The sequence below is a fragment of the Melanostigma gelatinosum genome (genome assembly GCF_949748355.1).
Source record: "Melanostigma gelatinosum genome assembly, chromosome: 23".
Lineage (NCBI taxonomy): Eukaryota > Metazoa > Chordata > Actinopteri > Perciformes > Zoarcidae > Melanostigma > Melanostigma gelatinosum.
In genome coordinates, this window is record NC_136656.1 from 6,529,174 (window position 1) to 6,553,742 (window position 24,569).

The following is a 24,569-nucleotide window of genomic DNA, read 5'->3' on the forward strand; positions in this document are numbered from 1 at the left end:
TCACATTATGAGTATTAAAACCAACTCATTTCGTCTTCCATCATTTACTTTACTCTCGTGTGAGTTCTGTTTCATTCTTTCCTGTTTGTAAACTCAGCTTTTAGCCGTCTAATTTCCTTCCACCACTGAAATATAACATATAACATATACATATAACAAAGTAACCTTCACTTGCAGTGTAAATTGTGCGCGTGTGCCCAAAAAACACGAGTCTATACAGTCATGCTTGCAGTTCTGTGAGGCAGTGCTCAATCCTAAACAAGCAGCCGCTGATGTTTAGGAGCTTATTAGCACAAAACACGAAGCACAACTGAGGCCAATGAGAGGATTTTAAAAGTTTGATTTGTTGAATTAACAGCTGAAAATGTATACAATGATGGGGACAAAGAACAGAATAAGCTCCAAAACATAGTTCACAGAGAGAAAGAAAAAACAGGCACTAAAGGGAAGAAAAGTGGATCATCAGAGTCCAGGTGTGTTCAGACAATTCTTGCCCTCACGTCACTCACAGAAATTTGACCGCTGCACCGTTTGGGCAAAATTTACCTCGAGTCCCGATATTTCCTCCTCTCATCCATGTACATGTATGAAGCAGAGTCATATGGCCCAGGGGATCACAGTTGCGTAACGGTAGGATTCATTATCTGGGGACCATGAATGTCTGCACAAAATCTTGTGCCAATCTGTCTAGAAGATGTTTCACAGGACAAGTGAAAACTTTGACCTGCTGGTGGCTCAAGAGGAAAAGTCGGGGGATCCCCAACATCTTTAGGATTCATCCTCGGGGGACCATGAATGTCTGTGCGCATTTTTGCGACAACCAGAGCCAGTGGTTGGTTGGGATATTTCGGTCTGGACCAAAGTGGCTGACCAACCTACTGTGGAACGACATTGCCAAACACAGATGCCTTACCGCTAGTGCATTCAATAGGTCATTATACACACACACACACACACACACACACACAGAGTGGTACTCTGTCCAGACACACCTGCAGAAACGCACACATTTTCCATATATTCCATTACCTGTTAAACAACAACACAGAGCTGGAACACAACAAGCACACTGTCCTTTCAACTGTACATACGTTGCTTTTGGCCGTGAGTCAGTGTAATTAATGTTAACCTGCATCAAACAGCCTTCTGTCCTCTCAATATCACATTCATTCGCCTTTTCCTTTCTTCTCCTTCCCTCCATAACACACCTTCTCCTCGCCCATCACGTCCACTTCCCTCCTCTCCCTCCTCCCCCCTTTTAAACCTTGCCTCTCTCCACGCCCTCCACTCCGATTCTCCCTCCTTCCTCTTCTCCTCCTCCTCCTCCTCCTCTCCCGTCTTTTCCTAACCTCGGAAGGACAGCAGGATGGAGGACCGGGTGTGGACTGTGTGCCTTCTTGTCATTCTGACGCTGGGATGGACCGAAGCTCAGAGTGAGAGTAACTACACCAGGTAAGCGAGAGACTTTAGGTATATTTTAAATGTCTTCAGGTATGTGTGCCAACTATATGGCTGTCAATGTCCCTCTTGTGCACATGTGGCATGCCGTTTTCAAGCCCACATCGGTCTAAATGAACTGCTGTGTGGGATTTTTTTCCTCTCTCTTGGTTGCAGTATGATGATTATAAAAAAGTGCAATAGAAATAGAAGGTTGCAGTGTTGACATGTGGCTGGCGTCCCGTAAACACACAAAACGACAGCTTCTGTAACCGATTCAGTGATTTAACTGGACAAAAGTAAAAATAATCTGACTTTCATCCTCTAAATCCACAGTTGTGGCTCAGAAAATGTTGAATTTCATTTTTGGAAATGCTTGTTGAACACGGAGTTTGCACTGCTATGGCTACTCCCACACACGGTACATACAGGGTGTAAATTGAACATGAGAGACAAACAAATGCCTGTGGGCTGTCCAGCTCCAGAGAGGGTCGGAAGGGAGGGTTTCTTTGTTTTTGGCCAAATGTGGCATTACAGTATAAAATACACACAACATATGCCTGATTAAGACAAAAAAGAAAAAGGGACTGTCAATCAATAGATGATCGCAGAGACAGTCTTCCCAATGTATAAAGATGATTTATTTTGGCCTCTTTTTCCCCAAGAAACAAACAAAAAAACAACAAAAATGGAGTTTGATGATCAAACGCAGCCGATTTTAAAAAAGGAGACAAGCTGAAAAGAGCAGCCAACATCTAAATTTACGAGTCTGCTGCACAATTTAAAGTGGAGGCTTGCCCTGCTTTGATCTGTGTTTCACCAAACCTCATGTGTGAGCGGGCTGTGTTGAAAGTGCCATGTCTGCTCAGAGTAAATACCCGTTACGTCTACCGACAACCTTCTTGTGGCGCAGTCAGTGTGTGGAGAAAGCTCACGTTACTTAAACAGCATATTGAAAGTCTTCCTGGCTTGGTTTGACCAACTTTTTAAGAAAAAAAATAACACAAATCAGGAGAGTTCATTGGGAACCTCCCCAGAGTCAGAGAACAGAGACAGACTGTGCCACTGTGGCTTTCAGCGTGTATGTAAAAGTGTGTGTGTGTGTGTGTGCTCTGCCTCAATACTCGTAGTAAAGCGTGTTTTCTTCCAGTGCAGCACATCAAGTTAAAAGTAGTTGATGGTGGTTGTGCGATACTCTTTTCAGGCCCATCTTCCACTGTGGAGGCCACCTGGTCACCGACTCCGGCATCGTGGCCAGTGAAGGATTCCCCAGTCCCTACAAGCCCAACAGTAAATGCACCTGGTACATCACTGTGAGTCACTTTTAAAAATCCCTACACCGTTAAGCCAAACTCAGCGTGTCCGCTATCATTTGAGTCAAACCATGCATCATAGAGCTACACAGGTGATCATTATTGGCTGATTAGACCTCTCAGGACCGGAGGGGAGTGCTTGATTGACAGCTCCCCTCTTTGCAACAAATCACAGCTTCATCATTCGTGTTAGTGTTTGGAGTTTGTGGTCACCTTCAACCAACTGAGATGAGTGAAAACATAGCTGTGTCAGTGTGCAATTACAGGATAATGGTAAAATAATGTGAGGTCAGCGAACCAACTCTAAATGTTCGTTTTACAAGCAGCAGCAACTGTGATACATATTCAATGTTTGCAAATATTAGCCGCCATTTGCGACTCATATGTGGGTGTAGTGTTAAACCCATCATGATGGTTGCATTTCATTGCTTAGGAGTTCAACTATTCGTTTGTAAAATGAAGAATGTCCTATTTTCTTCTTTCAGAAATTATAGTGTTGCTTTATGGTGCTCTTTTTACATTCATGCCTCCAGGGATTAAACTACTTTTGAGTAATTTGTGGGTTGTATTCAACTCCAGTTTATATTCTCAGAGTTTCTTCCATTCAAAATGTTGAACATATAGGGTCTAAAAAAAGATTGGGTTATATATGACCTAAAACCCTTTTTCTAAATGATGTTGTTATAAAGTAAAAAAAAGCTGAACAAACAAAGAATACAGCAGGCAGCCACCCAGCAAGCTGCCCAAAACTCAGTGACTGGTCTTATTTATGCCTTCTCAGCCTGAGCTGGAACGTACCATCTGCTCAGGTACACAGGGTGAGCTGGACTGATACAAAGCTCTCAGAAGTACCAACAAACAAACAAAGCATAAAATCAATTAGATTCCTCTGTAACTGCGGACAATCAAAACTTATTTTTGGTCACACAAACATTCAGTGCACCAACTGTAACAGAAAATGATTCACTGAAGAACACATGTACCCCTTCTACCACAACTTGGCAGTGTAACTTACTGTGGCGCTAATGATACACACCTGTTTCCACTCTCACTAGTTGCTAATTACCTGCTGGTCTGCACGAACATGACAAAGAGGACAACAACAACAAAACTTTACCCCAAACCTTTTCACAGATCAGAACAGATTCATTCAGACATTTCACTTTAAACTAATTATTTAACACACGTACAAAACTATCCATGTTGGGAATTAAGGACTGGTGAAGCAGCCTTTTTTAAACTCATGACTTCATGTATGGCATGGCTGCACCATAACACCACATATAATTATTGCCATAATTTGTGGTCACCTGAGGCTAAAACGGCTAAAAACATTTTTCTAGCAGTCTTTCCTCAAAGCATCACCTGTCGCCCCCCCCTCCAGGTCCCAGAGGGTCACGTGGTAATGCTGTCTTTCCGCCTCTACGACATGGAGGCTGACCCCACCTGTCGTTACGACTACCTGGACATCTACAACGGTCACACCCGCTTGGTGCAGAAGCTGGGTCGTTTCTGTGGGACGTTCCGGCCCGGCGCCCTCATCGCCACCTCCAACACCATGATGCTAGAGATGGTGTCGGACGAATCCACTGGAGGAAGAGGCTTTCTCGCTTCCTTCAGTGCAGGGAAGCCCCATGTGGAAGGTGGGGACAAGTAATCCCAGAAAGATGCAGTCCATAAAGAACTACTCGATGAAGCTACACGGTTCTATCGAGGGATGTTCTCGTGGTAGATCGTCTCGGCTGGTGTTCTCACAAATTTATACTGTCTGTGAAACTATATTCTAGAGATTTGTTTATGCTCAGAAAGAGTAATACACTCATCTCTGGAATACACAGATCACAAAAAAATTCAGGATAAATAAAAAAAAAAACCAAATTACATCATCAAGCTAAAAACAGTTCACAGATGCACCTGCAGCATATATGGCTGAATACAGTATCACAGGACAAGAAAAACATCCTTTCCTTGTTTGAAAAAGGTGAAAGTCTGGTTTCTTTTGTATTCCCACAGAGAACCAGTTCTGTGGAGGACGTCTGACGAAATCGCAGGGCTCTGTGAAGTCGCCCAACTGGCCCAACTCTAATTACCCAGCAGGCATCAGCTGCTCCTGGCACATCTCCGTAGAACCGAGCAATGTAAGCCAATCGTATTGCACTTTGTATTTCTTACGAGTTGTGTACATCAAATATCCCCTTTTAAAGAGTGACATCTCAGAATTTTACCATAAATCCAATGAATTTAAGTTTGTTTATTTAGTTGGAAAAGAAAGAAATTTAAATGTTATTCATTTTCCTGCAGTGATACCCTTACGTTAGTGTTCTTCAGGTGGCGTGAGATTTTGGTGAGAAGTAATGTCGAGCGAGAATCAGCGCTAATGTTGGCAGGCTAGGCTAAGTTGCTAGGCTAGTTAGCCTCCACTTTCCGAGTGGAATACAAACTAAACTTAACAGCATGACGACGGTTCCTCGCAAATACTGAATGTTGTTAAGGAGCAGGGGCTAGGTGTGTTGCATAAGGCTAGTTATTGCAGGAGGAGAAGGAGAAAGGAAAATAGTAGTTAAGGGGCCCGTCACGAGGAAATGTTAAACCTCCGGTCCCTGATGTAGCGTACGTGTGTGTTTGCGAGTGTGTGACAGCGTCCCTGTGACGAAGTTCAAATGAAAGGCTTCATTGAGTGCCTGAAGGTGTGCTCGCATGTGCCAAGAGATTGAAAGTAAGGAAAGAGGGAAGGAAGCGAGAGCGAGGGAGAGAGTAAATGCTCCTCTGTATTTCAGAAGTCTGGCCCTTCTCCTCCACGACCACCACGACCAACTGTACTGTATGTCTGCACTGTGCTGGATTCATGAAAGCTAGTCGGGAATATACCAGCTCACATAATTAATTCCCAGTCATAAATTTCACGGTTTGTACTGGCATGTTTTACGTGTTTACTTCCACCTCTTCCCCAGGTGATCGAGGTGAAGTTTGTGAAGCTGGACCTGGAGCCTGACACGTACTGTCGCTACGACTATGTGGCATTGTTTAACGGGGGAGAGAGGGATAACTCACGGCGGATTGGGAGATTCTGCGGAGACAGGTCCCCAGGGTGAGATTACTGATCAGAAATTGGTGATGAAAGAGGCCTTTTCAAAGACATGGTTTACAGCTGAGCTCTGCTAACGTTTCCCCTTTTGCTTATCCTCCGCCTTTCGTTTTTCCTCTCTAATTTCGTCGTCCCTTACGTAGAATAATAGTGACAAATGGGAACGAGCTTCTTGTCCAGTTCGTCTCCGACCTCAGCGTCACCTCAGATGGCTTCATGGCCCACTACAACAGCGTGCCCAGAGGGTCTCTGGCGCCTACAGCTGGGGGGGACTTCATCTATGGACCTCAGACGACCTCGATGCCAGAAAGAACAGTCGTGAGGCCAAGCAGACCCACCAATCCAACCCCCAAACCAAGGCCTGGCCCTAAACCCACCCCGAAAACATCCAAAAAAACACTGGTGAAGATACCGCTGAAACCTCCACCGCGCAAACCTATCGTCAAGCCTGCAGTCAAGCCCTCGGCTAAACCAAAACCAGCTAAACCCACACCCAAAGCACCTGTGAAAAAGTCCACACTTAAACCTGGATTTAAACCGAGAGCTAAACCTACACCCAAACCTAAGATTATCAAGCCAACGCTAAAACCAAGCATCAAGGCTAAACCCACACGTAAGCCTGCACTGAAGACCAAACCCACCTTCAAACCCGGTATCAAACGAGTAAAGCCAACCTCTAAGAGCAGAGTTAAACCAACAGCCAAACCGAAGATTAAGCCTAAAGTAACACTTAAACCTGGAGTAAGCAAGACGGTCACAAAGAAGCCTTTTGTGAGCAAGAAACGTGAGTGGAAGTCATTTATTTTTAAGTGAACAATCTGCACTTCGCTTTCATGTCTGTATATGTGCACACCTGCATCCAGCAGCAATTTAATGTGCTTATCACGTGTTTCTTGCCATGTGCGTTTTCTTTAGCTTCACCTCTGAACCCACTGTGTACACAAGCCTGTAAGAGGACAGGAACTCTCCAATCTAGCTTCTGCCCTCATGACTTTGGTGAGTCGCGTCAGCTAACCTCTGGTCCTGACACATGAATTGAATATTTTGACTACATTTTTTTAGTTTAACAATAATTGGTGCATGATTTGTAAAATAAATACCATGCAAACCCTGTTCTCTTTCTTTGGATTTTGTTTCTTTCTCTCTTTCAGTGATTACGGGTAAGGTTACATCTTTGACCACTGGTCCGAGGGGCTCAGCAACAGTTGAGGTGTTCCTAATCAAGGCCTATAAGGCGGGAAGACTGAACATCACCAAATCAGGGTCCATCATGTCGGCCACACTGAACTCCACCTGCAAGAGATGCCCCGGGCTCATCAAAGGTACAACTATCTGTATTGTCTGTCTCTGGATATTACAAACACCAAACATTTGTACTGACTGAAATGTGCCCATGGCATCAACTGTGAAATAGTGATAGTTGACGTGAATATCTTACTATTAACATGAAATGTTGATCAGAAATCAATTACATTACCAATTCTTGACAATAAACCAAAACAATATCATCTTTGGTATAATAAAAAGGTAAGAATAAAGGAAAATGGTGCTCTATCCAATAGCAATATATATAAAGTCTAACATTTATTTCCTCTGGCTTCATTTTGGCTCATGAACTACAACATAGCACAAACTCTCATTGTATGCAGACGATGTGATTCTTTATTTAACCAATATATCCGAGTCATTAAAGGCAGAAATGAAAGTGGTTGATTACAAAGTTAATTTGGGATGCAATTGTGACTTTGTTTGATTCATTTTGGAATTAATTACTGGAACACATTATGACTATTACAAGAGTATATTATTTCAGTCAAACAATATGTGTCCGTTAATTTAATCCATGACCCGGTATTTGACAAATTGTGACACATTTTTTCTCTTGTTCAGGCCGTAACTACGTGTTGATGGGAAAAGTCGACCCACAGGGCAACGGCCTTCTCAGCCCCTCCAGCTTCACTCTCCTCTATAAGCCCATCCACAACAAAGCACTGGCCAACCTCTTGCGCAAACCGTGCTGACATTGCAGCCCAGCCCACCAATCGGATGGACAACTTAACAAAAAGAGTGAAAATATTATGAGTGATATCCAAACCTTGTTTTTTACATAATGCAATGCTGTCGTGAAAGTTATTTTAAAGAAGCGTAAACAGACATCATTATTCAGTGTTATATTTTGTATTTTGAATGTAAATTTTAATATTTCTGTGATAAAAGATGCACATCAATTAAACATTCTGGTGATTCTGGTGCTGACGTGTACTGGGTGACGGGAATGAGGAGCAGGTGTGTGTGTGTGTGTGTGGGGATTGTGTGGCTGCAGCAAATACAACAAATACATATACATAGAGAATTGAAGAACAATTTTCCAATGCAATGTTTCACAGCAGTTTTCCTAATTTCATATGCCCGTTCCCAGAAGGGCTTTTAGAATGAAAAAAAAATACATAAAACAGGATTTTTGAATATTTAGAAACTTTATTAAAAGTATAAAAATGAAATATCACATCACCTCTGCTCAGACATTTGCAATGGAGCTCAGGTGCCTCCCATCATCTTTGAGATGTTTGTACACCTTGATTAGAGTCCACCTGTGTTCAATTCAGTTAATTGGACATGATTTGAAAAGGAACACACCTGTTGATGAATTGACGAAACGCAGATGAATTTCAACCATGTTTAATTTCATTACATACCAACAACTCTATACGTGTTGTTTTGTTGTCTTTTAACGAGCAGCACACAGAAGGTATGTGCAGCAGCTGATGAAAATGGTGAAACCTAGCAGGATGTAGAACAGGTTGGTGGTAAACAAAGCAAACAGGTAGAGGGTCTTGTCGCAGTAGGTATCCATGTTGGACACTGTCTTGTTGAACTGGGTTCATAGATGGCGTAAATCCACACATTTCCTTGAGAAAAAGAAACCAAAGAGAAGCATTCATTTCCACAGAGGTGAACACAGTTTATGTACTCTATCTAAAGCTGTGTTCATACATTTTTTTGGTCACAAGCCAGAAGAACTCCATGCACGTCAAATGATTGCCTTATAAACATCATGTTAGCAGACACTACATTAGCAATCCAGGCTGAGACACTCAAGGAACTGACCATTTATATCAAATAGTTTCTCCTAATGAGTGATTTCTGACCTCAGGATGTTTTAAAACTGCCTGTTCAACCACCGTGGTGGATAAATGAATATTAAACAGCATGTAGTCAACGACTGATGCTAACACACTCCCATCGGTCCAGGATTATTTATTTAGATTCATTTATGTATTTCTTTCTGTTACCCTGGTCTGTGCTTGCATCATAGACTACATGAGCATTTCTTGCAAACTGCTATGTCAACATTATACGAACAAACGAGCAAACCCTACAGTAATCAAAGCCTTTCTACATGACATTAAAATGTTTTTATATTCTATGTACTCCTGACAGTAGAGTGAGCCACTATAAAAACCTGTATAAAAACCCAGTCAAGAAAAAAAAAAACACCGTGAAACCCACAGAATCTTAAGAAATACCGTAATACACATTTTTGGTCATACCATCCAGCACTAATCTACAGCATCTTGGAGTTAAGTGCGACTCTAAATGAGGCTGTCGAAACAACTAGAAGTGCCACTGGGAGACATGGTGTTAAGATGAAACTGATTCGTCTTGTGTCGCACTATATCAACCAATCGACAGCCTCATTAGCATCCCGTCCCCTCGTTGGTTTGTCTCGTCTCTAGACGTTGTCGTCTGCGTCGGCTCGGCCACACAGGCAACAGCAGAGCAGGCTACAGCAGCCGCCAACCAGGGACAGAGCCAGCAGGATGTAGACTAAGGTGGTGGTCCAGAAGGCGAACAGGTAGAGCGTCCTGTCGCAGTACGGATCCTCGCTTGTTGTGTTCTTGATGTAGTTGGGCTTGTAAATAGAGTATATCCACACGTTACCTATAGGCAAGAAAGAGAAGAGGATAACTGTGCTGCCATTTCCTGTTTTGGATGAGAGGATGACGGCCCGCTGCGCCCCAATGATTTGATTGTATTGCAGATGTTTGAGCCAACTTTGATTTTATTCAAGACAATTGCTTTGAGCAGCGTCAATTATACAAATACAAATCTGTTTTTCTGTATTTTTGGGGCTTTTTTTGAAGAACTGATAGTAGAGAGATGACACGACATGACATGAGGAGAGAAAGAAATGGTTCATGGCACCACCCAGGGGCCACAGCAGTGTCCTTTAGGATGTCATTTAGCCCCTAATATGTTTCAAAAGATGTATAATGAACCTCACTGGGCTGGTAGTTAAGCTGTGATTATTTAGAGAAGGAGTGGGTTTCCTTTCAACATTCTCATTTCCAGTTTTTTAAACTCCCTTTACATGTCCGTGTGCAGCCGTGTCAATTCTAAAAAAGGCAGCGGGGCTCTATGGAAGACATAGATGGACATCTAATGGCCAACACGCGTTACTACAACTTGCACTTGTCTTCGGTCGTGCTTCCGTCCCGTGAGCTCCTTCGTCAGCCCGCCGCTGTTTCAACTCACCAGCTATGAACCAGCAGACGAGGAACACAGCTGTCAACGAGTTCCAGGTCGCGCAGACTCGACTGAGCGGGTTGGGGGTGCCGTCTTCGGGGGTACTGCCGGAGGGCTGGCAGGAGAGCGCCGCCAGCACCAGGCCAAAGACTCCCGCCACGATCAGATAGATGGGGATGTAGTGCTGCCGCGGACAGTCATCCAGATATATTGCACCTGATGGACGCGTGGTCGACGACAGGAGATTAGTTGCATTTAATTTAACGCGGATACATTTTGACTTTCCAACATTTTCAATATGTAAGATTTCAGTGGAACAAATAACACAAATAAAATGTCTGAATGTGAATCGCTCACTCACCGATGATAATCTGAGCAACGGGTATGACACAAACTACCATCTTTGAAGATGCTGCGAGAAGAAAGAAAACAATTCGACACCTGCAGCCTCCTTTCTGCACATTATCAAAACCAAATGAAACTAGAACAGGAATGTGTATGGTTCAGTTGATCTCACCGAGTGCCTGGGGTTTGCTGCGGATGCTTTGAATAACATCGATGTCTGTCATTATGAGTATTGGGGACGCTCACCTACAGAGGAAGATCAAGAACTGAGAGAGAAGTGTAGACTCAGGTCTTCTATACATTGTTCTGCATGCTGAAACATTTTATTCAAAGATCTTTTATCGGCCAGAAGACGAAGGTTTTCAGAATGTTGACATAAGAAGACAAGATGTTGCTCCCATCAAAGGCAACATCACTGTTTTACAGAGGTAGAGTTCAGATTATCCTTTTGATTATCTAAAAGCTGCAATTAACAGTTGATGAAGGGAATTTCAATTGACCGGTTGTTTCTTAAATTCTCACGATGAGTAATCTGAATTTGATGTGTAAAATCAGTGGAGTTTCCCTTTCAACATTTAGGGAAATTACTCAAAGAAATGTCATTTGTGTTAAATGTATGTTTCTAAGGACCAGGAACGATGCACAGACCCGTCATACATGCATGTTGCTGCTCATTGGAGTGATCTAATCTTGGGTCAGGTCAGTTCATTTAGCCACAATTCAGCCCAGCCTGAATTCAATTTAGTTCACCATTGAAAACATGAGCACACAAGATGTAGTGACATGAACAGGGGCGGGGGTTTAAAAAATACCTTCAGCTTTGTGTCATTTCCCCTCAATCTCTCTGACTGATCAGCTAAACATTCACTCTGTAAACTCTAGCACTGTACAACTAAAATAGGTTCCAAGATTAGCAATGCTGTTTACGCCAAATTCCTGCCCGGTCTATGTTTTGTCACTGAGAAAATGTTTTCCTCTTCTAGGCGAAAGTGAAACTCAGTCATCCTCCACATTTGTTGTGGTTTCAGAATGATGAAGACAGCTGGAGAACAAGTAGATACATAATAGGTTGTGCACAGTGAGATTTTCTTTTTTCAACTATAGTCAACAAGGTCCTGGTAATTTCAGGCCTGGGCAGTGGCGGCTGGTGGAAAATGTTCTAGGTAGGGCCATCTTATCAAGTTCAGCAAACATCCCAGTATGATTTCATGCAAAAAAAATGTAAGTATCAAACACGCATTATTACTTGGCAGTTAAATATTTAACATGTATTCCAACACAAAAACAATCAGTAAATAACACTAATATAATATAATATAACATGTTCATTTATTGAGATGCCCCTATGGACCTTGTTATAGGAGGTAAAGATCAGGAGAAGTAAACATGAAGTGTAATTATGAATATGTTAAATTAAGCTATGATGAGTTTTCACTGTTAATTTAACATCTCTATTACATGTTGATGCCTCCATGACCAAGTTAAGCAGATGAGACTGAGGACAACTATGTAGAAGAAAAGATGTTCACTTTGTCTAATATGTAGCTTGACAGAGTTCTCATGTGTGTCCTGGTGTTCTCATGTTTCCTTACCTCCTCATCCCTCACTCCCTACCCTGGTGTTCTCATGTTTCCTTACCTCCTCATCCCTCACTCCCTACCCTGGTGTTCTCATGTTTCCTTACCTCCTCATCCCTCACTCCTGTAACTGTCGGTGCTGGATCCGTCCCCGTTGTTTTAAAAAGCTAAATAAATTATTAGCATTTTTTTGTTGTGTGGCTCGTGGTGGGGCCATGCCCCATGGCCCTCTATTGACCAGCCGCCACTGGTCCTGGAACTACTTTTTAAAAAGGAACTAAAAGCTTCATTCAGCCCATTGTTGTCTCCGTTTTACGTTCACACTTGTGTGAGAGAATTCTCTCTCAAGTACAGACAAGAGGTTTGACTGCATTCCCAACAAAGCAGGTTTGACCAATAATCAACAAGAAACAACCTGTGCGCTTACTAGAACATGAAAACAGACGCGCGTGAAGCTGAAACATTGATTGGGTTGGTCCAATTTCAAAGTATTTACAAATAGTTGTGTTTTATTTATGCAAATAAAACTCTGAGCCTTTCCTTTTCAGGTCGTCAACCCTGAAAAGATAACGTCAGCGGCCTCGCCTCTCATTTTACGCAAACGTTAACCGTTCTCCGCCCCGGTAACACACCGACATCGAGTCAACTTCTGGAGTCTGATCACGTGTTTAAACTGCAAATGTAACCGCAAAAACAAGTGTGTAAGTCGTGATGCAATGCGGTGAAAAGTCCCTGTTGGTCGTTGTATTCTCCGACACTTACCTTTGCTTGAGTCGGGAGTTTACCTCTACCCTCTGTGTGTGTGTGTGTGCGCTGTGACAGCGCGCCTCGTGAGATGCCAAACCTCCACCCCTCGGGAGCGCGCATGGACAGAGCGGCGTTCACGCGGTCTGCTGATGTTTCTCTCATACACATAATAGACCAAAGAATGTAGGCTATATTTGTCGGTTGTCGTCGACAAAAAAGAACTTAGATTCGGCTATTAAAATAATAATCAAATACTGCCAGCTGAGAGCAGATAAATGCTGACGGAGCCTTTTCTCTTAACTGTAGTTTGCATGAACAGAGGTGTGGCCACATAGCGGCTGCACAGTTGTAATGATCTTCCTGATTGTTGTCGGCCGCAGTGACGTTGCAGTTTATCTCCATAATCTCCATATCGTCAAAGTTAGAAAATGTGAAAAAAATACTTTTTAAATGTTGTGCTACTTTCCGTATGTGAGTGTTATTAAATAATAACTAAAAATGTCTCAAAATGCAACATGTCTGTCTTTGATTCTTTTGGCTTTTTGCAATGAAAAGTTCAAAGCTAACAGCTGCATTTTCATGTATTTTAAGACATTCACCCTCACAAAGTTGCACTTCAATAGTGCACGTTGTCTGACAACTGATTTCAGTTTCGTCTCATCATAAAAAGATATGAGGCCATCTGAGGTCAGCAAACTTGAATAAAAAGACTCTGGGCTGAATGCGAAAGTGCTCCTTAAATAGGTATTTCAAATGTGAAGTCTTCCATCATTTAAATCCTGCAACATTTCATATTTGGCCCATTAAAAATGACAAAACTCAAGCACATGAACAAGATAAATAATTTGTAAAATCATGTGACACTTTCAATGACAACAAGAAAACACAACAGCAATGACATTAAATATAATAGCACACAAAGTTATTTTGGCAGCAGTTTCAAATTCCCCTTTGTTAGACTGCTGAAATCATGAAGGATGCCCACCTTCACGTCTGACCAGCAGATCACCACAGAGCATACACAGTGAACAGTGAAATACACAATACGCCTTTGACTTCATCCTTGAAGTTTTTGTTTTTATTCGTTCGTCCATCAACGTCGTCCTGGGAGGAAGTTACCAGACGGCTCTGTTCATCACAAGTCTGTGAGGCAGACGCTGGAGGACGTCTCGACGTAGACGCACCCTCGGCATCCTGAACGGGATTGGCCGCCTCGCAGATCGATCACGTGGCTCCGACTCCTCTCGGACTCTGCCGTCTGGAGTCGACCCTCGCCGAGCACGCAGTCCCACAGCCGACCTCTGCTCCACAACTGCACACAAGACAGGGTTGACTGTGTGCGGATACTGTCTGTGTGTGTGTGTGTGTGAGAGAAAGAGAGGGGAATATGGATGTGTCAAACCTCAATAGAGATGGGTGTGCCGGGGTATCTCCTGTAGAAAACGGCTCTGAGGTTGAACTCGGGGTTTCCCTCCGCCTTGAAAACTTGCGTCCTGATGGTGTCATTCTCACAGCGCACTATGGCATAAACATCTGGAGCTGTGGATCATAACACACACACACAACACAGCAGGGTGTAAAGAAGGAACAAGAGAAGAAGTGTAGGCCTGCAACCACGAACACGGTGCCCTCCTCACCTGTCTGTTTGGGAAGGCCGAGTCCTGAAGCCCTGCGGAGGTGGACTGTGGTCACCGCAGTGGGTTGAGGTAGAAAACACTGGAAGACAGAGGGAGACGGCAAATCCTCCCTCAATTCCCTACACACACACAACAAAGATGGAACAAAGGGAGGATGAGCGTGAGGAAAAGTAATGTTCCCGTAAAAGTGAAAAATGATCCACAATATTTTCATATTTTGAGTTTCTTTGTGTTTTTTCATTGTTTTTTGTTGCATCATTTGTCATTTTTGGTTTTCTTTTTCGGAGTATAAACATATTGTGAGAGTACTTGGAACATCTACGTCACGCACTCTTGCAATAAGGTGTAGAAATATTGAAATAAATACACTGTATCTTTGCAAACTACAACACCATAATGATTTCATCTTTACGGTGTGAATATTTTACATTTTCATCTGTGAAAACATCTGTGACAGACCTGAGTCTGACATCGGAATGGCAGAAGAGGCGTAGCAGGAAGCGTCCTGTGACGCCCGGCAGGAAGGTGGTGGGCAGCACGACGTAGCGGCCTGGAGCCAGAGTCCCCCTCAGCGCCACACTGCGGGAGTCCATGTACACCGAGCTGGCCGCCTGCTCCACCACACACTGCACCCGGCTGCAGCGGTTCACCTCCACCTGGGCCACCACAATGCAGCGGGGGTGGGGGGGGTAAATCATTATTTCTGTGAGAACTGGAAGAAACTCTTTGTTCCCATTTCGGTCCGTGAACTGCTCACCTTCAGCACCTCGAAGCCGATAGGCAGGTTTTCTCCTCCTCCATCTTTCCTCTGTATCCTCCTGTCCTCCTGCTGCAGACAGATCAGCACCTCCTGCTCGTTGCCTCTCACCTCAAACATGAACTAGAGAGTCAGCAAGAAAAACCATGTTCAAAGAATCCATGCACTCACCGCGTACTAAGAGTTTCCACATCAGTTTTACCTGTGGATTGTGCAGGAAAGTGTCTCTGTGGTTGATGCATCCTCCACATCGACTCCTCTTATCCACCTGTGCCTCCCATCCTCCCACCTCTCCACCGTCGTCTTCCTTTGTCACCTTTTTCACAACCTTCTCTCGCTCACACTTTCCTCCTTCCCCTCCCTTCTTCGGCTGACTCTCCCCAAGTCTGGCCTCCTTCCGGTTACCTCGCTGCTTGGTCACTCCGGGTTTGGTGTTGTTCTTCCCCAAGCTCAGCGCGTGCTTGCTGTGGAGGACGGTGGATGGAGGGGTTCCCGCAGTGGTGGGAGCTCGAGCCCACTCTCCGTAGCGACGCACTTCCCTCCAGTGAGAGCTCGGCCACAGCAGAGCCCTCTCACCCAGCCGGCACACCACCACGTCTGTGAAGTAGTGACAGAAATCCTCCAAATTCATCCTGAGGAACGGGAGAGGAGATTCATTTTTTGCTGGACAATAACAGTATGAAGAATCAGCAAGATTTCAATCATGCTACATGGCCACTTTTGTTCTTTCCATGATAATAATAAAGCATGAAACTCTACCAGAACTCCCCCACGTCTCGGACAATCAGGCCCGTCTTCTCCCTGTCTGCACGACTCATCTGTTGCCACTGCTGTGACCTGCAGGGGGCGTGCAAGGAGAATAAAGGCAGCAGGGGCATAAGAATGCAGAGCTGCAGGGTTCAACACACTGCAAATGACATGTGAAAAGTACAAGTAGCGTTTCAACTTCTGGAAGCCTTTATAGGTCCATTTTGGCCATTTTCAGAGTTTCTCAGACTTTCACAATGTAAATGGCAGATGAATCTTGTAAAACGATTCCAACACTATTGTAAAATGTCGGGAATTGGAATTATAAAATGTGGTAAAAAAACAGACCGACACGGTTAAACTCTCCCACGGCTCCAGCAAAAGGTCTGATGTACTCAGCAGCAGCCGGACATGTGGCAGGTGAAGCCAGCGCAGAGTTCTTACCCCTGACTCCAGGCACCCGTCCAGTGTGTGGTCCCCCACGGGTTCCTCATGCGCACCATGAAGAGTCGGGACGTCCAGCCCGGCACCGTCTCCCCCAGCCTCACCTTCCTCACTGCTGTGATCCCGTAGGCGTGTCCTCGAACCAGGCCACAGTCCAACACCGACTCCACTGTCTCCCCCTCTGCTGGCTGAGAAATAACACACATCAGAACGCATTCAACTGCTCCGAGTCGCTGCATTTCTGACACACAGTGCGTCTCTTTTGCTTGAAGATACGCCGAGATACTGGGCTCTACCCGTATGGAGCAGGTGATGAGGGCTTTACGTTCATGAGCCTTAGCTAATGTCTGGAAGAACGCCCTCCTCTGATCGCTGTGCAGGCTGAGGGCCTCACGGTCCAGGCTGAGGGGCTCCGAAACCCCGCCGGTGAAGTCGATTAGCGCCTCGGTCGTGTTTCCTCCTTCCAGGGCCTCGTAGCAACCGTTTAGCCTGGAGAGTAACCAGATCGATTGACTGAATGATTCATAACTTTCCGCTCTTCTCCCTCTCCCATGTCTCACTCCACAGGTGTTTGTTTGTGCTGGAACTAGAGCATTTGTGTTACTAAGTTGGGTGCTGATGTGCTTCCACAGTTGATGTGGCTCTTGGGGCTGGTAGGGCTTTAGGAGGTGACTGACACTGGACTGGATCCTAAAGAGGGGAGGAATCTGCAATCGAGTCCTTACTTGGCGTAGGCCTTTTCCAGCAGGGCGCTCCAAAACTCTCGTGGTGTGGCCGAGCGGCAGAAGAGCAGCACTCCGTCCGCGCTGACCGGCAGCCGGTCGTCCACAACGACGTCCGTCCACCGGCCGAGTCTCCAGAACCGGAAGTGGAAGATGCCTGCGTACAGGTCGGAGTGCTTCGGATTCCACTCCTGGCCCGCGTGGTCCGGGATCACCTGGGGAGGAGGCGAGGAGGGAGATGAGATGAGGGAAGAAAAAGAGGATAGGACGACAAAGAGGAAAACAAATACTCAACCTTCTTCCACAGAGATGGCTCAGACGCTAAGCAGGAAATGGCAGCCACCATCCAGCAGTTACCCAGACTGCCTTGGTGCAAGTCCCGAGTGCTGATGCCGTCAACAAACAGACGGGGGTCCTTACATATCTCCTGTGGTGTGTTTAGGAGAAAGAGACTTCAAGTTTCTTTCAAAGAAAGACACATTAAACCTACATTAATTGTATAAATCACACAGACAGAAACATTGGCATTCATTTGAAGTCATGTTTTTGGTCACCTGACACATGGAAGTCTAATACTCTGTCTCCCTTTTGTTCTGTTTTCCGCTCCAAATATCAGGCTGCTAAATGAAGGTTCGCTGTAGTCGCTGACTTCTGTTACTTGGTGCTGTATAGCGCACAATGGGCCTTAAAATCCATCTGCCTGCCGCTGCATGAAACAATGCTGACGAGAGCGAGGAGACTGAACTAAAATGAGGTAAAGTTGCGGGTCAGAAAATGCGAAAATGCTCCGTAGATCTGAGAAAACTGCAGAGTCAGGTGATAATTCTCTGTGTGTTTTACCCCTTTCACATGGCACATTTGATCCATTGTTGACATGTAAACATTGATGATATCAGCAGCTTTAAACAAACGCTGGTTCATGATTGCAGCAGTTTGTAGTGTCAGTGTTTCAAGAGGCCTGTGAGTGTCAGAGCACTGCTGAGGAGTCAGAGCCTGTCTGTGTGGATCTGTTGATGTCAGTTTGGACAGGGTCAGGTGACAGCGGAGGTGCTGCTGGACACACAAATACACACTCAGTGGTCCTAACGGCATTACATGTAACTCCAGACAAGATATGAACCTTCCTTGTGATGATATCAACTTAATAACAAGTATGAGGCCACCTCGGGAAGTTAATAGGAGGTTATAGAGTGAGTCCATGCTGTTTCTGTGTTTCTGTGTGTGTGTGTCAGCAGAGGGAGGCGACAGATGTCAACCTATCATACGACTCCCTGTTGATACACGCTTAAAATACCTGAGTGTAGCATTAGGAACACATTAACATCAACCGCCTTCTCTTCTGCCCTGAATCAGCAAATGAATCGGCAGCATGGTTTCACATTAAGAGCGCCGGAGGTTTGGCCCTCACACTGAATGAACTTCACGGACTGCTGAACAAAATATAACCAGCGTTTCTAAATTTGGAGATCAATTTGGACCGTGAATTCATAGCATCTGCAGGTCTTCAAAAGTCTTCAAAAGTATTGCATTTCTAAAAAAATGCTTTTTTGGCCATTGACACTGGACAATAAATAATTGAACCTTGACTTTAAACGCCCATTAAAGGCCGCGCTTGCTGTAGCAACAATAAACACTGATACTTATACACAGCTACACCCATCATCTCAACACTGGGCTAAAAACACCTGGGCTATTTAAATTGGCTGCTGCTTTTTTTCCAAACTCAGCTGTACACACACACACACACACACCAATAGAGCGGTCCATCGGCATCCCGCACCACTCAAGGTCTCACTGCCTGACGCCTCTCCTATAATAGAAACGACTTTAATTAAACCTAATCTGATGGAAACGTGGCATGCTGCTCCGGCCTCTCGATTTAGATGAGGGAGGAGAGGAGATCTATTTGTAAAATAACTCTTTGCTGTTGTTTGAACTGGTTTGAACTGCGAACACGTGGCAATGCGGACGAGTAAAAATAACAATTCAGAAATCTATTTGCTACAATTTCAGGGAAGAGCTTCTCCCTTCGCGTCGCACTCACCATCGGCCTCTTCCAGGTCAGTCCCGGCGGGGGCTCCCTCTTGTAGAAGAGGGACTGTGCGGTGGTGGGGAACAGGGGATCCTTGAAGAGCGCCCCTCGACGCAGGCAGGAACGCCTCAGCTTGTGAAAGCGTTGACCCTGGAAACGGTTCACTCGTTCGGGCATAGCGGCGGGAGAGGAGAGGCTTCAGGACGGGTGAGAAGAAGATGAGGAATGGGGCAGATGAACAGTTGATGTGGAAAAGAGCATCAAGCAGCACTGTCCGCATATTTATAGAACATCGTATGTGAATTTCAAATTAAAACAGCAATGTGTCAAAGTAAAAGAGTAATTACACAAAAGAGCAGCACAGTTATTCAAAGAACAGCGTCTGTCTTGGTCATGGTGTTTGTTTTAAGAAAGAGAAGCTCATTTGTGAACTTGCTTTAACGCTGATTATCTTTGTTTGCATATTAATCACAAGACAAACAGTCTGTGTGCTGATATGCTGGTGAGTAATGTGTTCATGGCTGACTGAACCAGCAACAGTCCGCAAAATACATAGGCTGGGTTGACTAAACACAGAAGTAATGTGTCCGTTATAGCGTTTAAAAATATCTCGAATAAAAACATTTACATTTAAATTGCCTAAAGTAGTTAAACACCACTTAAAATAGGAAAGCCGGTGTCGCTGGAGGTCCTGCAGGGTCAGTGTGTGTGTGTGTGTGTGTGTGTGTGTGTGTGTGTGTGTGTGTGTGTGTGTGTGTGTGTGTGTGTGTGTGTGTGTGTGTGTGTGTGTGTGTGTGTGTGTGTGTGTGTGTGTGTGTGTTGGGGATAGGGTGAGGGCAGCAGTAAGGTAATGCTACAGTTTTAGTCATCAGTGATATGAACTGCTGGGGTCCCTGAGTCAGCAGCATGTGTGAGCATCAACTGGTGTGTGTGTCGACGAGAGTATGCCAGGTGTGTGTGTGTGTGTGTGTGTGTGTGTGTGTGTGTGTGTGTGTTGATGGCGGGGTCAACTGAGGGTCTTGCTGTGCAGAGAGGGAAAACAGAGACGAAACCTTGCGTCTGCAGGAGCTTGGGTCTGCAGATACCTCACAGGTCAGTGTCATCAATCAGCGGGGTTTTGCTTTTCTTGTGTCATATTTATGCAGAGAGACGGACGAACACGGGGAGAACATGTGAAGGTAACACTCGTTCACGATCTATGATTAATGAAAGCATCACAAATTCATGACACAAATGCAGAGAGCAAATGTAGAAAAAAAGGTAAATATCTGTTACCTTAAAGTCAGACTAGAAGTTCATCCACTTGCTTTCCTGAGATGAATCTAAGCTCCTGGACCATGTCCTCCTTCGGTCACTGAGGGAATCCTAATTTGTCCGATGCAGAATGGCACAAATCACCAGCATTTGTCATCTCGTTCTTCTTGTTCTTCTTTTTGCCAGAGTCAGCTGTGAATAGCCGAGAGACACTTTCTCCTGCGTCCGATTCATCCCCTCCGGACACTTAACCCAGTGACATCTTCGAGATTTGTTTTACTCGACCTGGATGGAAAAAAAAATATGAAATCAGAAAAAAAAAAGTGAGTTAATAATAATACAAAAAGAAAACTACTCTATGAATGAAGCTGCAGAGTAAAAGTACAGCTTGGTGTGAGCACTGCAAGTTCCCTGACACCATCTATTATGATGTGATGTGCATACAGCCTTGACTTACAGCGCAGGGTGACACTGCTGTAACTTTATCCCCCTCCACACAGACAATAGACAGACAGTGTAACATGACACACAATTACAGCCATGGAAGCCATTCAAATACCACAGTCACTGCAGTTACTCTTGAGTTTCAGACACTTAAGATGAACACTTTATCCTCTGTGTGCAAACTGTTCTGCAGCTGGAGAACATATGAGTGTGTGTGTCACTCACTTCTGGTTGGTGATGAGCTTCTTCTTTTCCTTCCCTCGTATCTCGCAGCTTTTCTGTTCTCATGTTGACATGGTCCACACTTCCCCTCTCTCCTAGTTTTCCGTCTTATCTTTTTGGTCTCTCCTCTTCCCTCCTCTCCTCTCTATCTTCTCCCGCACAGACTCCTCGGGTATCTGTTGACTGTCGAGTGTGTTTCCCCTGACACCTGAGAAACCAAGAGGCACGTGCCTTCTATTTTAACCACCTCGCTGCCAAATGACAAGCTAATCATCCCCAATTCCTGTGTGATCGACCCGAAGCAGCAACTCTGTTTCAGCTGAATGCCTTTTGTTCGGAAACAAAATAAGCCAAAGATCCAATCCATCACAATTGAAAAGCAGTTGACATAGCAACATGTAAATAAAGGGACAATTAGTATCAAAACCTCAAAAGAATAAAAGTGTCTTGTTGCCCATATATTTCATGAAACCTTTCATGAAATGTATTATTTGTTTGTTGTTTTTTCATCCAGTTGTTATCCCAAAATATGGAATTATTTTATATGTGCTTATTCTTGACTTATTGCCATTGGTTTTATGTTTCTGATTAAGAAATTACTTTTGCAGAACCTACTTTATATTTAAATACCGCAGCCTCTTTTCTGATATGACAACATATTTAATAGATGTATGTATTATAGGCTTACTACATATTAAGTCATGCATAGCCACATTTTTGTTTAACTTATTAGGTATATACAATAAAAAAATGTAATACTCTACTGTTGAATAAATTAGTATAGCCTGCTATGTATAATACATCGTATAATATATTAGCATGATATGCATTTCTACAATAATACTAGATATGTAAACATGTACAGATTTTTTATACTGTATATTAATAATAGATTCGTTCATACATGACCGTATATTAGATTTTCATGAGTTCTTCACAACTATACCAACCAATGAACCCAGTAAATGTGTGTAAAATTACTCAAAACACAGTCATGATAAGTCACGCAAATGGGCGTAAGAGCTAACTAACATTAGAATAAATATGTTTCAACTGAATAAAATAATATTAATGAAAGAAGTGAAGGGTGGAGGTAAAAAGCGCAACATAATGAAATAAATAGGCTTTATTTTCTCATGAAGCGCGAACGGCGTTTTCTTCTATCGACAATCTTCCCTGAAATCCAACCACCAGGCATCTACTAGCCGTGTCTGTTTGAGATATGCTACGCATGCGCAGCTCCAACTTGCCGATGTGGCTGCCGAGATATTAAACTTTTGTCTCGCCTGAAAGTTTAAGAACAAACTGTTGCGATGAAACTTTATATCCTAGTTTTGTTGAGTGTCTTGTGTCCTGTTACAGCAGAAGAAGACGAGAGACTGCCGAATAAATGCGAAGGTAGGACGAAGAAGTGACACCAGCCAGCTGTTATGATGCTATTTACGTGCCTTTATAACAGCGGTATGGCACGCGTTTGCATGGTTTTGTGTCCTCGAGCGTATGCACAAACCCTCTGACATGTAAATCGTTTTAAAATGGATTAATTCCTCTGTTTCTACCGTCTGTCAGTGTGTAAGTTTTTAACGGTGGAGCTGCAGGACGCGCTGGAGAAAACCGGTCGCTCCAAAGAAGTCCTGGAGGTCGGAGAGGTGCTGGACACGGGCAAGAGAAGAAGAAAGATTAAATACAACACCTCGTACGTGAAGTCACTTTAATAGGAAGAGGAAGACACCCTGGAGTCGAGACATTGCAAGTAAATAACCAGCATTTAAACCTGTATTCTGACCCCAAGGGAAACCCGGCTGACTGAGGCGGTGGACGACATATGTGAACGCATCCTTCAGTACAGCGTCCACGCGGAGAGGCCCGGCAGCCTCCGATATGCCAAGGTGACTTAGATCCGTCTGCTTTGAGACGTGTCTCCCTTTCATTGAATTCAGTGTGTTCCACGTTAAAAGACAAATCCACCCCCGTTACCGTGCTTATGTTTTGTGCACACGTCTTTGGTAATATCAAAGTGCCATCCAGCTGGTTTGTATGTTTTGCAGGGCACCAGTCAGACCATGGCCACTCTGAAGAACCTGGTCCACAAAGGAGTTAAAGTGGATCTGGGTCTGCCGTTTGAGCTGTGGGACGAACCCTCTGTAGAGGTGTCGGACATGAAAAAACAGGTGTGTGTGTGTGTGACTGTTGTAAATGTTGAAACACAATCAAACTTTTCATTGTTTAAATTTAAAAGGTATTGCACAGCCCTCAGTGTAACATAAATGCTTTTATTTCAAGTAATATCTCCAAAAGGTGAGTCAAAAACAGAGGAAGGCCATTTAAACTTTTAACACGTGTGTGTGTGTGTTCAGTGCGAGACGATGCTGGAGCGGTACGAGGACGTCGTGGAGGACTGGTACTTCCATCATCAGGACCAGCGGCTGGAGAACTTCCTCTGTACGAACCACGTCCTCAAGACCTCGGAGCAAGGTAGACGACGCGTGGCCCAAAGACGGTGTCTCATCCAACGTTCTAGCTTCACGTATTCAAAGGCTTTTAAATAATAAGTGTGTTATCAAGAACTCCGGTCACTCCTTCCTCTGCCGAACATAAACTGTGTCACTCAAACCTCCTTTTGATTGGTTTAGTTTTTCTCCCTCAGAATGTATAAAGGAGGCGTGGAAAGGAGACATGGGGACCAAAAGAGGGGACAAGGAGGCAGAAGGTGACAGCACGCAAGAGGAGGAGACAACGCATGACGCTGGGGAGCTGTGAGGGAAATGTTTCCAAGAAAGGGAAAACACAGAAGGCAACTGAATAACCTCAATTTCAGCTACAAACTGCAAAGAAATATCTATTATGACACTATTGTAGCATTTTTACCAACATTTTTATGGTCATTCTGGTGGCAAATCTTGTCCTTTACAGTGTTATATTACGTGTACACGCTGTTACAGCTCTCCTTATGCAAGCAATATGGTACACATCAGTATGTTTACCACAAATTACAGCCATTAAATGCAATATGTACAGTTTTTCATTGTGAATAAAATGCTTTTTTTAACAACACTTTTGGACATACAGTTGTTTTTTCTGCATTGTGTTCCAGAAAAACGTCCCAAAATAACATGAACGCAGATTGTTTTTTTTGTGATGCTGCAGGTTGCTAATCAAGGATGATGAGTTTCAGGTGTGTTCCTCGTTGCTCATGTTGACGGCCACATTAGGAGACTGAACCAGAAGAGACGTTTTCAACGCACCGCCACCACAATGCCTCTTGCTCCTCTGTGCTTC

The 24,569-nt window shown here is 44.1% G+C and overlaps 4 protein-coding genes across 11 annotated transcripts; 2 read left to right on the forward strand and 2 right to left on the reverse strand.

The window, feature by feature from the left end:
- Positions 1-1,355: 1,355 nt before the first annotated feature.
- Positions 1,356-8,072, forward strand: pcolceb (procollagen C-endopeptidase enhancer b). Of its 2 annotated transcripts, XM_079295162.1 has the most exons (9): positions 1,356-1,452; positions 2,642-2,750; positions 4,135-4,393; positions 4,764-4,888; positions 5,702-5,838; positions 5,979-6,619; positions 6,751-6,831; positions 6,987-7,157; positions 7,726-8,072. In XM_079295162.1, the coding sequence occupies exons 1-9, from the start codon at positions 1,367-1,369 to the stop codon at positions 7,854-7,856; spliced, it is 1,740 nt and encodes a 579-aa protein (XP_079151288.1). In that variant the 5' UTR covers positions 1,356-1,366; the 3' UTR covers positions 7,857-8,072. The 2 variants fall into 2 exon arrangements, with proteins under 2 accessions (XP_079151288.1, XP_079151289.1); XM_079295163.1 differs by lacking the exon at positions 2,642-2,750 and having other exon boundaries at positions 1,416-1,452.
- A 426-nt stretch (positions 8,073-8,498) lies between these two features.
- Positions 8,499-13,273, reverse strand: LOC306796420 (transmembrane protein 272). 2 transcript variants are annotated; one of them, XM_079295321.1, is made up of 5 exons: positions 13,047-13,273; positions 10,880-10,953; positions 10,724-10,774; positions 10,372-10,578; positions 8,499-9,777 (listed from the first exon to the last, which is right to left on the reverse strand). In XM_079295321.1, the coding sequence occupies exons 2-5, from the start codon at positions 10,929-10,931 to the stop codon at positions 9,569-9,571; spliced, it is 519 nt and encodes a 172-aa protein (XP_079151447.1). In that variant the 5' UTR covers positions 10,932-10,953; positions 13,047-13,273; the 3' UTR covers positions 8,499-9,568. The 2 variants fall into 2 exon arrangements, with proteins under 2 accessions (XP_079151447.1, XP_079151448.1); XM_079295322.1 differs by lacking the exon at positions 13,047-13,273 and having other exon boundaries at positions 10,880-10,973.
- A 675-nt stretch (positions 13,274-13,948) lies between these two features.
- Positions 13,949-20,771, reverse strand: LOC306796524 (calpain-5). 5 transcript variants are annotated; one of them, XM_079295492.1, is made up of 14 exons: positions 20,646-20,761; positions 20,423-20,566; positions 19,383-19,566; positions 17,634-17,765; positions 17,342-17,553; positions 16,913-17,105; positions 16,617-16,804; positions 16,185-16,262; positions 15,628-16,057; positions 15,426-15,548; positions 15,128-15,324; positions 14,669-14,787; positions 14,434-14,570; positions 13,949-14,343 (listed from the first exon to the last, which is right to left on the reverse strand). In XM_079295492.1, the coding sequence occupies exons 3-14, from the start codon at positions 19,545-19,547 to the stop codon at positions 14,167-14,169; spliced, it is 2,151 nt and encodes a 716-aa protein (XP_079151618.1). In that variant the 5' UTR covers positions 19,548-19,566; positions 20,423-20,566; positions 20,646-20,761; the 3' UTR covers positions 13,949-14,166. The 5 variants fall into 5 exon arrangements, with proteins under 5 accessions (XP_079151618.1, XP_079151616.1, XP_079151615.1 ...); XM_079295490.1 differs by having other exon boundaries at positions 16,617-17,105; positions 20,423-20,495; positions 20,646-20,769; XM_079295489.1 differs by having other exon boundaries at positions 16,617-17,105.
- Positions 20,772-20,811: 40 nt separating this feature from the next.
- Positions 20,812-24,344, forward strand: cnpy4 (canopy FGF signaling regulator 4). Of its 2 annotated transcripts, none has more exons than XM_079295495.1 (6): positions 20,812-20,947; positions 22,860-22,986; positions 23,083-23,179; positions 23,339-23,461; positions 23,648-23,765; positions 23,938-24,344. In XM_079295495.1, coding segments are annotated over exons 1-6 (579 nt in total). In that variant the 5' UTR covers positions 20,812-20,946; the 3' UTR covers positions 24,051-24,344. The 2 variants fall into 2 exon arrangements, with proteins under 2 accessions (XP_079151621.1, XP_079151620.1); XM_079295494.1 differs by lacking the exon at positions 20,812-20,947 and adding an exon at positions 22,417-22,688.
- Positions 24,345-24,569: the final 225 nt, after the last annotated feature.

What these genes read in the sequence shown, in the direction of transcription:
- pcolceb (XM_079295162.1), top strand. Translation starts at nt 1,367, where the DNA reads ATGGAGGACCGGGTGTGGACTGTGTGCCTTCTTGTCATTCTGACGCTG. An exon ending in TCTCCGTAGAACCGAGCAAT is followed by an intron (nt 4,889 to 5,701) that starts GTAAGCCAATCG and finishes CCTCTTCCCCAG; the next exon opens with GTGATCGAGGTGAAGTTTGT. An exon ending in ATGCCCCGGGCTCATCAAAG is followed by an intron (nt 7,158 to 7,725) that starts GTACAACTATCT and finishes TCTCTTGTTCAG; the next exon opens with GCCGTAACTACGTGTTGATG.
- LOC306796420 (XM_079295321.1), bottom strand. Translation starts at nt 10,931, where the DNA reads ATGACAGACATCGATGTTATTCAAAGCATCCGCAGCAAACCCCAGGCA. An exon ending in CGTTGCTCAGATTATCATCG is followed by an intron (nt 10,579 to 10,723) that starts GTGAGTGAGCGA and finishes CGCGTCCATCAG; the next exon opens with GTGCAATATATCTGGATGAC. An exon ending in CGTCTGCTGGTTCATAGCTG is followed by an intron (nt 9,778 to 10,371) that starts GTGAGTTGAAAC and finishes TCTTGCCTATAG; the next exon opens with GTAACGTGTGGATATACTCT.
- LOC306796524 (XM_079295491.1), bottom strand. Translation starts at nt 19,547, where the DNA reads ATGCCCGAACGAGTGAACCGTTTCCAGGGTCAACGCTTTCACAAGCTG. An exon ending in CTTTCCTGCACAATCCACAG is followed by an intron (nt 15,549 to 15,627) that starts GTAAAACTGATG and finishes CTGACTCTCTAG; the next exon opens with TTCATGTTTGAGGTGAGAGG. An exon ending in CGGCCTTCCCAAACAGACAG is followed by an intron (nt 14,571 to 14,668) that starts GTGAGGAGGGCA and finishes TATGATCCACAG; the next exon opens with CTCCAGATGTTTATGCCATA.
- cnpy4 (XM_079295494.1), top strand. Translation starts at nt 22,604, where the DNA reads ATGAAACTTTATATCCTAGTTTTGTTGAGTGTCTTGTGTCCTGTTACA. An exon ending in ACTGCCGAATAAATGCGAAG is followed by an intron (nt 22,689 to 22,859) that starts GTAGGACGAAGA and finishes ACCGTCTGTCAG; the next exon opens with TGTGTAAGTTTTTAACGGTG. An exon ending in CCTCAAGACCTCGGAGCAAG is followed by an intron (nt 23,766 to 23,937) that starts GTAGACGACGCG and finishes TTTCTCCCTCAG; the next exon opens with AATGTATAAAGGAGGCGTGG.